Source organism: Akebia trifoliata, chromosome 16 (assembly GCF_017979445.1).
Source record: "Akebia trifoliata isolate Shusen 1 chromosome 16, ASM1797944v1, whole genome shotgun sequence".
Lineage (NCBI taxonomy): Eukaryota > Viridiplantae > Streptophyta > Magnoliopsida > Ranunculales > Lardizabalaceae > Akebia > Akebia trifoliata.
The window spans coordinates 28,651,733-28,666,281 of NC_141390.1; the positions used below are offsets into that span (position 1 = coordinate 28,651,733).

Below are 14,549 nucleotides of genomic sequence, written 5' to 3' on the forward strand. Positions count from 1 at the left end.
TTACAAATAAGAAGTTCATTAAAGATTTATTTTTAGGAGTTGTAGTTACTACGGCAAATCTTTCTAAAAAAAAGTGATTTGGATGGTTTTACCCACCTAAATTAATATAATTTATCTTAAATTGGACTGTTCGATGGATTTAGTACCTAATGAAATAAAATTAATATTTAATGAAGTTGACGCTACTTAGACCTATATTATTAATCACTTAATGTCCCAATCTTGCTCTTATTCACCATATACCCCACATATACTTAGTTGAATCATCCAAATCACCTTGTGTAGAATTGGTTTTAAAATTGTAACATATATGTTTATATTTAAATAATTAAATTCTCATTCTTTGGTCGACTACTATTTCTTCATTTAACTCATTAAAATGTTAATTATTTTATATCTAAAATAACGAAATCTTATTGACTCAGGCAAGTTTTAATAAAATATTTAGATACAAGTCATATTAGATCTTAGACGAGTCAATATGATTATACGATTCAAACAAACCATCTCGCCCAATTTCATTATATCTTAAATGACGAAATCTTATTGACTCGTGCAAATTTTCATAAAATATTCAGATACAAATCATATCAGATCTTAGACGAGTCAATATGATTATACGATTCAAACAAACCATCTTGCCCAATTTCCTTTGACTCGCCCAAGTACTCGTCTCACCAACAACCAAGATTTAGAACCATGATAGGGGCCGTATGAAAGTTGAAAATGTCAAAAAACTAGAAGTTGTCTAAATTAACTTCCTACTTTCAACTTTTCATTAGTCGATAATACTCTTTTTCTATTAATTAATAACTATCAAAATATTGATTTGATAGTAAATTAAGCTAGTTACTATTGCCACACCAACATTTACTAACACCACACCAAATATATGCAATTCTTTGGTGATTTATGCAGGAATTGATGCGGCATTAGTAAAAGTTGGCGTGGTAATATCAACTCTTTAAATTAATAATTGAAAAGGTTAAAAACAAAAGTACAACTATCAATATGCAAAAAAAAATATAATTCCAACTTTTCGAAAACATACCATATAATATGATTCCAACTTTAATTTTTACAAGTAACCAATGTTTAAAGTTCATTTTGCAATTCTTCCTTTCAAGGATGTCTTATAGGATTCCTTTTTAATTTGTTCTAATTAGTTTCGGACCTTTATTATTATTATTATTATTATGAGCACATATACATATAGATTAAAATTCATTTCTTACTCTTCTCTTTTATTTATTTTTTGTTGCTTTTAGAGGAAGATTAGTGTACCCTACTGGATTTGTTAAACGTAAAAATCACTTATTTGAGAAAACCATTAATTGTTCCACAATTTCATAATTGTGCTTTTCTTAGTTGGGCTACTCTCCTAAGTCCTATAAGATAAGATAGACTTTTGGCTTTCGACTTTTCCCTTTAATTAAATGGATTTGTTAGATACCACTTCAGATTTTGGTGTGTAGTTCTAGCTAAACTTAATGATTACCCCCCTTGACCAAGGTCCTTTGTTAGAGACAAGTAGAAATAACAAAGATACCCTAATATTCAACCTCTAGATAGCCCCACCTCAAATTAATTAATTAATTAATTAATTATATTAAAAGTTAAAGAACCTCTTAGGATCTATTGCGGGGAATTCGTTTTGAATGAAATATGAATTCTTCAAGAAAATGAATTTTGGCATTTGATAGCATTTGGGAAAATGTCAAAAGGAGAGTCGGTTTTTAGTTTTCGAGGTGGTGTAATCATTAGTGAATAACAATTTTTCTTAATTTATGATTGGATCGATCATCACAATCATGATCTTGATTACATTAATTATGATCTTGATTAAGGTCAAGATTGATGAAGAAAAATAAGAATTCTCTGCTATTTTAATTATCAAAACAATTGAATTGATCAATAAATTTATTAAACGATTTGGCGAAACCCGTCTTCCATATGCAATCATACAACACCCCCATTGTTTTCCATCCTCGGTTTATTTGGCCAAGTCCTTTAGAATGAAATTTTTTATTATATTCTTTTTGCCGATTATTTGATTCTTGTTTATCGCATTATTCAAAATCTCAACATTTCAAGAATATCGGAGGAGTTGATGAGCTTTGTCTTTAACATTTAGATTAAAGAACCCAAAACCTGAAGATGATGGTATTTTAGTTATTTTACATAATCTCTCGCAAAAGACCACAAACAAGGGATGTATGTGTCATTAGCTTCAAAACTCAGGGGTATCTCAAATATACACCAAAAACATAAGGGGCATGTAAAAATTTTGAACAAACAGGGAACATTTGCAGCTGAATCATTAAAATATTTATTGTAGTTAGGTAAAGTTGGACTGTTATGGATACATTCCTTTGAAAAATGACCAAAGTAAGAAACGTCTAACATTTGAATTTTGAACGCTGCCTTTGATTGAACCCAAGTCAAAATCAGATGAAACTGATGTTTTAGATTATAATCTAATATGGGACCCACCATTCTTACATGGGTTCCACTTAAATCAGTCTGATCAGATGATCTTAACCATCCAATCCAATCCAATCCTACGGCTTGAATCATAGTCCTTTGAAAAATAAACCAAGGCCAATGATGATCTAGATTGATTTGATGTCACCATCGAAACTTTATTATGGAAACTAATCATGATAAACCATTGTGCTTTATGATTATGTACTTTGTCATTGTGATTGCTATGATAGTTTAGTAATCATGATTATAATTGCGTATTTATGAAGTAAAAGAATCCGCGATTAATAGGGAAGAATGTGAAAAGTTAGGAAATTTGATGAAATTTTTACATTTTGATCTTTTCGAATGTCAAAATTTTAAAATCTTCATTTTAACAAATGAGAATCGAAACCTCCCTTTACGATCTTAGATTAATGATAATCTGACGTTCTTTATACACTCCTTGATATGATAATGAAAGAATCATAGATCTTTTTCCTCGAGAAAGAATCATAGATCTTTTTCTTCGAGATACACTCAAAGAAAAAGATTTATGATTCTTTCATTGCCACAACAGAGTACTTACAAAGAGCATCAGATTATTATGACTCGTGATTTTAAGGATGGTAAACCAGTGAAAAATTCAATTTTTTTATTTTTACTTTTATTTATTTTAAAGATAAGTTATACTAATCATATTAATCCATTCCTAGCACTTTATAATCACACATTGAAAAAAAAAAAAAAAAGTTTTTTTGCAATCAAATCAAAGAATGTTGTTGCTTTTAACTTTTAATTTGTGAAAAATAGGTTTAATGGGTCACATCTTTACCTTTATCCCAAGGATGCTAACCACACTCATCGTTCCATCAATCAATAACGACTTGAATTAAGGTTGAATGTGGTTCACCTTAGTAAGATGGCAATGCTTACAATTATATGAGTAGAATTAGGGGTGCAACTTGGTTCGGGTTAGTTCAGAATAGAGCAAATTCAGAATCAAACCGATCAAGATCGATTCCATCGTATGAGAATCATAACCGAACCGATTTGTTCTAGAACCAAACCAATCCAAATCGATCTTACTTTGGTTTGGTTCGGTTCGGTTCCATGGTTTGATCGTAAATTGTAGTCGCAGCTAGAGAGAGAGAAAGAGAGAGAGGAACCTATTGTAGGTCGCAGCCACAAGAGAGAGATCAGCCGGTCGCAGAGACGATGTGAGGGTTTGATTTTAGCCGACGATAGTCGCTTGCAGAGACGTGAGAGATGAGGAGCTTAGCCGACGACAACCTGTCGTAGAGGCGACAGTGAGGGTTTGGTTTTAGTTGGTGGCAGCCGCTCACAAAGAGAGAGAGAGAGAGAGTGATAAGGGGTTTTAGCAGGTGGTAGCTGGTGGCAACCGCTGGCAGCCATTGGCAGCTTGTAGCAGAGATGGGAGAGAGACGAGGGTTCGAACAGTCTCGTTTTGTTAAAAATGAATAATGAAAAAAAAAAAAGAATATATATATATATTGGTTCGATTTTCGGGTTGGTTTAGTTTTTTATATTATTTGAACCGAGAACTGAACCGAATTTATCAAATTTTTTTTTTCTAAAATCCAAAACCAAACCGATATAAGTAGAAATCGAACCAAACCAATCCAAATTCTACGGTTTGATTCGATTCTCGGTTTGAACCGAATTAAGTTGCACCCCTAGGTAGAATCATATAAGAGAAGCTTGAACCCTCAATCTCTTATAAAGGGTTCTTATTAATCGGTCATAGTAAAACAAAGAGTTGTGTTGGGGTGATATAGGATTTACTGTGATTCTCACAATTTTGATGTGGAGATGCATTTATAATCGTAAATGATTTTTTACTCGTATCACGAGAAAATACATCTATGTTATATGCACATCCCACGTCAGAATTGTGAGAATCGTAGTAAATACCCTGTATCATTCTAGCATTTTCCTAAAACAAATGAATAAGATTCATTTAGTTGATTTCAAGCCTTTGAGATAAAAAAAATGTATATATATTTTTCTTTTTGTTTGTGTTTTAGTTGTGGATCTCTTACAAGAGAAGGAAAACTTCTCATCATCTCCAAGAAAAGTTTTACATCATAGTTTGCTAGAAAAAAGAGCTTACCCATCATTTCTCTATAGATCAAAAATAACTTTCAAAATAATATATGATCCAACACAAAACAAAGCCTTAAAAGACACACTTTCATCATCAATTAGATTAAGTTCGAAATTATTATAGGCCAATTTGATTATGAAAAGGTACAAGTAACTGTGAGATGTTTTCATTTGTGTAACCATTAATAATTAAGTCCTGACAATATGACTCATCAGATGGCATACTCAACTGACTCCCAGACATGACAAGCTTGGGATTCGTGTATCCTTACAGATTTGTGTATCACAATATATATAGATCTATGGGTCCAAGCTTGTCCACGTCAATGAATCGATTGTAAATGCCACCTGACAAGTCATATTATCACGACTCTTAATTATTTGGTAAGAAGAAAATTATATTTATTATACAGCTAAACCATTTATCTTACATGAATTAGAATCACTAATGATTAATTGAACCTTGGTCCAATTCCATCTTATATGACTCATAGTCCCCTAAAATCAAGAAAATATGCTTTTCTTTACTTCTATTATTTTTGGTTCTATTTTCCATTAAAGGGTGGTGATCTCAACTTAATGATTCAGTGTAGCAGATGCATACTAACCTCTATGTATCACCTTGATTAACTAACTCCTAACGTTCTTCTGTTCTATTTTTAATATATCCACGTGTCAATTATCCAATCGAAGGCTTCGATTCCGATGGAAGGTCTGCAAATATGACAAATCCTCACAAACTTGTCTGAGAGCAGACAAGAAGATTTTCGAAAATTTTCTATTAATAGATATTTTATTTCGAAAAAAAATAAACAGAACCCCAATTTTTCTAGCAGAGAAATCCGGAGAAATGTAGAAAAAGAGGATTCTCAAGGCCTAAAAATACCATGCCAAGCTTTATCTTCATCTTCTTCATAAATTTTTATCTTATTTCTTCCCCCTCTTTTGGATTCTCTTATCTTTGGTTTCTTTCTTGTATGAAAATTCATGGAGCATTGCAGACAAACTTCAGCTTCTCCTTCAGGGTACGTAAATAAGTACGAATCTTTTTCTTCTTGTTTTTTTTTTCATTGTTAGTTAAGCTTTTGGGTTTGCTGGATTTTGTGTTATATTGCAAAAAAGCAGAGATTTTGATGATGGGGTTTGAGTTTTCTGCTATTTGTTGTTATGGGTTGGGGATATATTATGTTCTAGCTTCTGGGTTTGATGGATTTTATGTTATATGGCAGAAAAGCAGAGATTTTGATGTTTGGCTTTCAGTTTTCTGCTATTTGGGTGATATGGGTTGGGTCGATTTTATGTTCTTGCTTCTGGGGTTACTGGATTTTGTCTTCTATGGTAGACAGCAAAGATTTTGATGATTGGGTTTGCGTTTTTTTTAAATTTTTTTTATGGGTTGGGTAGATTTTATGTTCTTGCTTCTGGGTTTGCTGGATTTTGTGTTTTATGGCCGAAAGGCAGAGATTTTGATGATTTTGTTTAATTTTTTTAATGGGTTGGGTAGATTTTATGTGATAGAGAAGCTATTAACTGTTTAATTTTCTCTTCTTTTTTTTCTTGGTTGCTCTAGGCTTCTCTGGCTTTAGTTTCTATGTTATGGATTTTCATTCTTCTCTGCCTTTTTGGTTGATTTTGCATTATTTTATACAGTATTTTAAAAAATCAGATTTTTTTATTATTATTTTACTTTTTTTGTTCTTTTCTCTTGTATGAGTTTAATTTCCATGTAATGGGTTTTCTTGGCTTTCCCTCAGTTTGGCATTTTGTGATGTTATGAGAGTAACAAACGAGGTTTTGATGATGTTCTCTTGTTTTTCTTCTTTTTTCTCCTTTTGATGGGCTTTTAATCTTTCTGTATCAATCTCCCACTACCACTCCCTCTATTTTCTGATACAATTTCTTTTTGTCTTATTGGCTTTTGTTTCTTTTTTCTAAAAATTTCCCCCTTTTTTCAAGTTTTCTATCTTATGTTGTTAGTAATCTGCTTTTTCTTCTCTTGATTTGTGGCATCATTCTTTCAGCCAAAATCTTAACTGTTTGGGCACCAATACTGGAAAACCCTCGGAAGGTGGCATTTCTAGGATTCGAGATCGAAAACCATCTCCTCTGTTATCTCTCTCTGTTTCTGTCCAAGGTTAAGATCTCCACTTTACTTTTTCTCATCTTATAGTTGAAAGTTCATAACTTTTCTTCTAAACTCGTATTAGAATTTCCATTCTTAGATTTCAGAACTTTAGAAATGGAGAAAGAGGGACAAGACGAGTGCTCGCCAAGAGGAGTTCTAGATGACTGCATAAGAAGCTTAGAATCTGATACTGGTTCTTCGAAGGCCAGTACTTCAGACTCTGAAGCACAACTGAATCTTAAAGCCACTTCTCATTGGCGTGGATTCTTCCATTTATTGAAAAGTAGATCAATGAGACGCTTATCAAGCTTCCCTCCTGTTGGTGTTCGAAAGTTCTCGAAAAGAATAAACAGAAGTTTGAGAGAGAACCCAATTCAATCCCCGAATCCACCCAAAGAAACCGAATTCAGTTGTTTCAAGTCTTCGTGGAAGAATTTCACGCTCTCTGAACTCCAAGCCGCAACCAGAAATTTCAGTTCTGGTTTGTAATTAATTTCGGAATTATGATTTACAGTTAGAAACTACCCATTCAATTGAGATATCTTTTTCAATTATAAAATGGCTTATTTGTAGAAAATTTGATCGGAAAGGGCGGTTATGCTGAAGTTTACAAAGGGTGCTTGAAAGATGGGCAACTTGTAGCAATTAAACAGCTCACCCGAGGAACATTGGAAGAGAGGATTGGGGATTTTTTATCCGAGCTTGGGATTATAGTCCATGTGAACCATCCAAATACCGCAAAGTTGATTGGATATGGGATTGAAGGAGGAATGCATCTTGTTCTTCAATTATCTCCCCATGGGAGCTTAGCATCTCTACTTCATGGTTTGTTCATCATTTTCATATAAATATGCTTCTTTCATAGTAGGACCCCTCTTATATTGAGCCTTTTTCCTTTCTTTTTAAGGTCCAAAGGAGAAATTGGAGTGGAGTGTAAGGTATAAGGTTGCTTTAGGGACAGCTGAGGGTCTTCTATATCTTCATGAGAGTTGTCCGAGGCGAATCATACACAGAGATATCAAGGCTGCTAATATTTTGCTTACAGAGGAGTTTGAACCTCAGGTACCTTAAAATATGAAAATGCCGAAATCAATTGTTTTGTGGTCTAGTTTCTTTGAGAAATTAATCATTAAGAAACTTTTTGGGAGAACAACAATTTTTTTTTTAAATTATCTTTGTTCATCTATTGAACTCTTTTTTCTTTATTGATCTCTTGTCATGTCAAGGTCTTATTGCAATTTCAATTTCTTGAAACTAGTTTGATTGCTCTGAATTTTTCCTTATTGTACCAATTTGTTTTCGTTTTTCATCCATTAGTATGTGTGTGTAGGATTAGATAATGGTCAACGATGCATGAACCATGGTGCTCTGCAGAATGCATATAAAAATGTAGTTTATGTTTAAATACTATTTTTTTAATAACATATGACACTTAAATACTAACAAAAGTTATTTATGAATGAAATCAATTCAACAACTTATTTAGAATATAATACAATTTTATATCCAAATTTATTTCTTAATACTCCAATCATATTGTATGCCAGCCACAACAAAGGAATAGAAGAAGAATTGAGGAAAAAAATTGAAAATATGATTAATATAGAATTGAAAAAAAAAGGAAATTAACAGAAAATTCACGTGAGGTTCATCCCTCGACCAGAAAGCATACACCTCGTGGTATGAGGCATAAGCTTCAATTGTTTTTACTGAACACTCACTTAAAGCATGTTTCGAGACGTAAGCCTCCCATGCCATTGAAAACCTTGTTTATTATTTGTGATGTATTTAATGAACACTACCACCCCTTTTCCCAAATCTTTTGAACTTTTCAATTCGTGTAGCCCATCTCAGAAGATCATCAAATTGCCTAAATTGACAGGAGAAATAACATAGTAAATTTTATTCCAGATTTGTGATTTTGGGCTCGCAAAGTGGCTACCTGAACAATGGACTCACCACACTGTTTCTAAATTCGAGGGCACATTCGGGTCTGTAAAAATGTTTAAGACATCTAATTTTCTAAGCTGTATTAAGAATTTTCATTCTTATTGTTTTCTTTCATCCCTCACCATTCCAGCTACTTAGCCCCTGAATACATCATGCATGGCATAGTTGATGAGAAAACTGATGTCTTTGCTTTCGGTGTGTTGCTATTGGAACTCGTTACTGGACACCGAGCTTTGGATAACGCACAACAAAGCCTCGTGATGTGGGTATGTTTTTTTCTTTATTTTTTGGTTATAATCTTATTCTGTTATATTAATTGAGGATTTGAACTTTAATAATTTTTTGTTGTAGGCAAAGCCTTTGCTTAATAAGAACAATATTAGGGGGCTCGTTGATCCTTCACTTGGTGATGCCTATGACCCACTCCAGATGAGTCGAGTGGTCTTGGCAGCTTCTTTGTGCGTACATCATTCTTCAATTCTACGGCCTCGAATGAGTCAGGCAAGTTCTTATCTTGAAATCCAAACTTGAAAAAAAAATATTTAAAAAAAAAACCTTGAGGACCATAAGTTTGTCTATTAATGGTGGGTGGGAGCTACTAGTCAATGGGTTCCTCAAGTCTGACTAGCCTTGCTAACTTAGTAAGATTTCAACTCTTACTAAGGGTTGTTGAACCTCACCTTGTTGTATCCAAAAACATGACCCGATGCCACTGGGTTGTAGAGGACAAAATTCTATTAACTTCGGAAAAAAAAATTTAGAAAAAAAGTTATTTTTCACTGTTGAATTTGAATTTTAAATTTGGGAGGTCTGTGGAAGTTCGGTAGCTGTTCATGTTCAAAACCTTGGATCAATCCTAAAAAAAAAATAATAATAAATAAAAAAAATTGGATCTGGGTTTTTCCATGAAATCTAGACTGGTGTTGGATGCCAATGTGGTAATCCATTTAAGCAAAACGACCCTTAGTAAGATTTAAAATCTTACTAAGTTAGTAAGGAAAGTGTTTCTTCCTCATCCATGTCCATAGACACCTGAGCAGATGACCTCACCCATCTGATTTTTTTTGTTATTTTTCATGGTCAGAAAATAATAATAATAATAATCCGAGGTTGAGGAAAATTTTAAACGTAAATATTTTTATTTGATCGAGTTGGTTATTTTTTTTACGTCATTGAAGGACATCTCCCGAATTCAAGAATCAGAACGACCCTTTTCAAGTCTTAATCGTTCATTAGGAATCTCGGTTCTTTTCTTTTTTATTTTGAACAAAGTCCATATGAGTTGAATGCACTCTTCTTTTATAGAATGTTAAAACTTCAATCCTTTGCACAACTTGGTTTTTGATGAATTTCAAAATAATGGATTCCTTGTGCTCTAACATCCCGAATAAGTTGGTCAAATTATTATTTTTTAACTCACGTGAATGGTAAATGTAAATTAAAAGTATCGAACTGCTGACATAGAGATGGCAAGTTGATATGTTTTTCTCTCTTGTTGCAGGTTGTACAGCTTTTAAAAGGTGATGAAACTGGCATGGAGTGGATGAAACAATATCAAAGGCCATTCATGCAGAGAACCTACTCAGAGGAGCTGTTTGATGCTGAGGAATACAACGCTACGAAGTATCTAAACGATCTTAGTCGGCATAAAAAAATTGCTTTTGAGTTTTGAAATCATTGGTAATCCTTGAATATTTTATTTTATTTTTGAAATAATTTTTCAAGAAAAGGTTTTGTGAAATGGGTCTCTTGAAATATTTTGGGGCCTAGCAGTATATGTATAAGAACAATTTTCAGAAAAAAAAAAAAAAAAAGAACAGAAGAAAAAGGAATATTATTCACCCCACCTTAAGTTTTTCATTTTATGTTGGATACTTGTTGAATAGAAATGGAAATGTCACTAATTGAAGAAATCATTCAATGGGTTTTGTTTGGACTTGGGAAAGGATTCTCTTTGCAGAACTGGGATTGAGAATGAGTTATTAATTATTATTATATGTTATATAATTACTATTTTAAAAAATAGTTTGACTTATTTTTTTCACAAAAACTTGAATCTTGATGTCAAAGAAAAGCTCATCAGAGAATCAAAACTTCAACCCATTGTATGAGATATAGAATATTTAACTCAATCTAACCCAAAATTGAAATCAAAGCTTTAATGATAGGTTTTCGAAATAATGGCTCTAATGAATATAATGAATAGAATCATAACAATCACGACAATAATCCAATCATGATCCTAACTTCAGTCAATGCAATAATGAAAAAAAATAAAAATAAAAACCCCAAACTTCATATCCTTAAAGAAGATGAAAGTTAGGGTTTTGCCTTTAAATTGACCAGTCCAAGTACAATCAATCTAACGGCATAGGTCAGATTAGAATATAAAAGATTTGTCTAGTGAAGGATATTTTGATAATTTGAATGTTATAAGGGTAATTTTGATATTCAAAATTTAGACAGTCAATTAAACAAATGTTGATAATGATTTGACTAAGTCAACATAAGTCAAGGAAGTAAGACTAGATTTTACTCTTTGTTTGGATGAAATGCATGACCATGATTTGTTTAATTGACCCTAAATTTTTAGGATAATTTTTTTTCTTTTTTCAGTGCATTTTGAAGACTCCTCTATATATGTTTAGTTTTTGTTTCCTTTTAATTTTCTTTTCTATCAATTTCCCTTCCAAATCTTTTTTGAATTTTATTTGCTCTACAAATCAGATTTTCTCTCTCATTCATTATTATGATCTTAGAAAGGGTAGGGGAAGGATATTATAGCATACAATAAGAATATGCCAAATCTCAATGCATTTCAAGAATATCCATTTGTACCATTTTGGAATGTTTCCGTCGAAACATTGCAACCACGACACTGAAACGGAACATTGACCCTCAAAACAGACAAATATTTCTATCTGTTTTGGTATGTTTCTCTCGATATATTTTGATCGAGACAGTCTCGAGTTTTCTCCTAATCAAAACATTCTTTCCAAAAGAGACTTTAAACATTGTCAAAAATAACTTTAGCAATGATGTGCATCTCTTGGTCCCTTCCCACTAGTATTTAGTCCCAAATAAATGATTATGTATCTGATCATCTTCATCAATGGCTACATGGTTTGTAATTATTTTTTGAGTCGTGATTTTCTGATTCCCCCTCTACTCTCCTGATGTGGCATGTTCATAGAATCATAGATTTTCTCGGGATACAAAACTGCACATATTTATAAAGATGTGTAGTTGTTAATCCCAATGAAAAAATATACATGATTATGTATATGCCACGTCAGGAGAGCAGAGGGGGAGTCCGTTTAATATGTCTTGGTAATATTAAATATGTGCCTGGACATATCAGTCACCTACAACAGTACATGACCCAAGCGAACCCGGTTAACCTCCCTCTTGTGCTGTAGTAAGCATTAAGAAGCCTAACACGTGTGCATTTACCATGTGAACATATTTATGCCCTTCTTGTTAGGTTAGTGTTGCCAATGGATCAGATCAGACCCAAAACCCGATCCATTTCGGTTTGATGACTTCGGTCTTCGGATATGTATCAAGGATTGGTTTTCGATAATATCTTATCCATCCTATACAAATCCAGTTCGATAACTCATCAGATCAATTATGGATCAACCATATCTGAGTCCAATATAGCTTATGTAGAGGTCGGTTTTGTGATTCACCTCGAGATATGTACTTCATTTGCAGATCGATTTTGCTCTGGATGCTCTTTCATGTACGTGGTCTTGCACCACAACTATTCCGATGGTCAAGTTAGGAAAGAGCTTTTAAAAGCAAAATTAGGTTTTTTATCAGTTTCATTGCATACCCTTTCTGGGGAAAGTCTGCTCTTTTTATAAAGGTTTAGATTGGTTTCCTCTTTTAGAATGTTTTCTAAATCGTACTTATTTTTACTTTGCAATGTGATTCTGTCTTGATTCTCTCCTTTCTTTTCGACCTAATCCTTATATGTAAAAGAAATCATCAATTTGGTATTTAATTCCCACAAAATAAAGGATTTGGTGTGATGTTGAAATTGGCCTCGATTCCGTCCTTGTAAGTTACATCATATATCTTTCAATCTTTCCTTATTTACCTTAATTCGGATCCTCTACTTTTTGACCTTTTGCTTTATGTTTGTTTTTTCGAGACCGCTAAATTTTCCCTCCACACCTTAAATTATATTATACATTTTATTTTAATATAAGAAATTTATTTATATTTTTTTATATCCATTTAGATCTGTTTGTTATGGCATTGGATTTGAATCAAACTAGTTTAGTTGGTAAATTCTATGTGTGATGATATCATAGGCCTGGGTTCAGTCTCATTATGATCAAGTAACTGAACTCATTAAAAACATATTTTTCGATAAAATATAAAAATATCAAATCCAATTCAATCCAATCTTTATCGAATGGTTCTAGAGTTGACCCTAAATTGATCAAAACTCGACGAAAACCAAACTTGACTTTCCTCACATGGGCACATCATTGCCCCGAGCCCGCAATGCAATCACGTGGTGGGGCACAAGTAACAAAGTGGTGGGTCTCAACTTTTTTATACACGTGGTAGGTAATAAGGGGACAGTAGACCATCTTTTTTTGTCTCGAATGCAGCTTAGAGTTAGATTGTGACATGAACCTACAAACCGGGCGTGCATACTTAACCCCCACACGTTTTAGCGTTTATTTAGGGTTGATTTAGACATACTTCCCCTTTTTTTTTTCTCAATATTAAAGATACCCCTATGTTTCGAGACGGATAACATACATCCCTTAACCTCGGTCTTCTAAATAGACTAGGAGGAAAAGACTCAAATGCCCTCAACTTTAATCTATAGCCAAAAACCCAGATTTTTCTTCTCCAAATCCAATTATCTTCACGTTCTCAATCTCAAAGATAATTTTAATCTATTCAACCTTATTTTAATCCATCATTTTATATCTTGCCTCCTTTAGCAGAACATCCTAAATTTTTCTATCCAAAATTTTATCATTTTATACTTCTTCAAAAATTGTATCTTTCTTGGAGATTTGAATGTTGAAAACTTGAAGTAGATACAATCTTAAGAAAGCTGATGAGGGTTAAATTTTATATCCAAAGAGATTTAAGAAGAGGGCATTTGAGTCTTTTTTCCCATTAATCTATTTAAAAGACTGAGGTCAAGGGATGTACGTCATTATTTTCAAAACATAGGGATATCTATAATATCAAGTAAAACATAGGGGGTATGTCTAAATCACCCTTTATTTCGCGTATTTTACAATAACTTGAATCTCCTCGATTGCGTATTTCTTTTTCCCACGATTACCCCTCTTTACACGCTCGCTAAGATCCAGGTCTCCATCTAAATGTATAGGAAACATGAGTTGTTGACCACTAATATCCACTCCCCATACTAACTAATCAAATGTTGCCATTTGGCACCTTTTTTCTTTCTTTGATTTTACCTTGAGTCATGATAATCTGACTACCCACGTGGCATACTCAATCAACTCTCTTGACGTGACAAATTCAGGAATTGTTGATTAGTATCCCAACCTTCATTTTGAGCTGATCAATGGAGAGTGCGTATATTGCCCCCCGCAATAATTTTCAAAGTTTATATATTAATAAGTTATTAAGACATATTATAGCGGCGGATAAAAAAATCTACTACTATTGCCCCCACAAGTGTGAAGAGTGCTTTGCCAGACAGACGGAATGGGAGTAGAGTAATTCTTACTACTCGCCTTATTGATGTTGCTTCATGTGCTGATTCTGAGACTCCTCCCTACAACCTCCAACCTCTAGATACAGAGCAGAGTTGGAATCTTTTTTGCCAGAAAGCATTTCCAAGCAATGTTGGTGCAAGTTATTATCCTCAAGATTT

At 33.1% G+C, this 14,549-nt stretch overlaps 1 protein-coding gene across 2 annotated transcripts; it reads left to right on the forward strand.

The window, feature by feature from the left end:
* The first annotated feature begins 5,220 nt into the window (after positions 1 to 5,220).
* On the forward strand, positions 5,221 to 10,610 carry RBK2 (ROP binding protein kinases 2). 2 transcript variants are annotated; one of them, XM_086428691.1, is made up of 9 exons: positions 5,221 to 5,627; positions 6,612 to 6,724; positions 6,813 to 7,196; positions 7,289 to 7,540; positions 7,623 to 7,777; positions 8,627 to 8,706; positions 8,796 to 8,931; positions 9,017 to 9,166; positions 10,167 to 10,610. In XM_086428691.1, the coding sequence occupies exons 1-9, from the start codon at positions 5,578 to 5,580 to the stop codon at positions 10,335 to 10,337; spliced, it is 1,491 nt and encodes a 496-aa protein (XP_086284817.1). In that variant the 5' UTR covers positions 5,221 to 5,577; the 3' UTR covers positions 10,338 to 10,610. The 2 variants fall into 2 exon arrangements, with proteins under 2 accessions (XP_086284817.1, XP_086284818.1); XM_086428692.1 differs by having other exon boundaries at positions 5,221 to 5,615.
* The last annotated feature ends 3,939 nt before the right edge of the window (positions 10,611 to 14,549 follow it).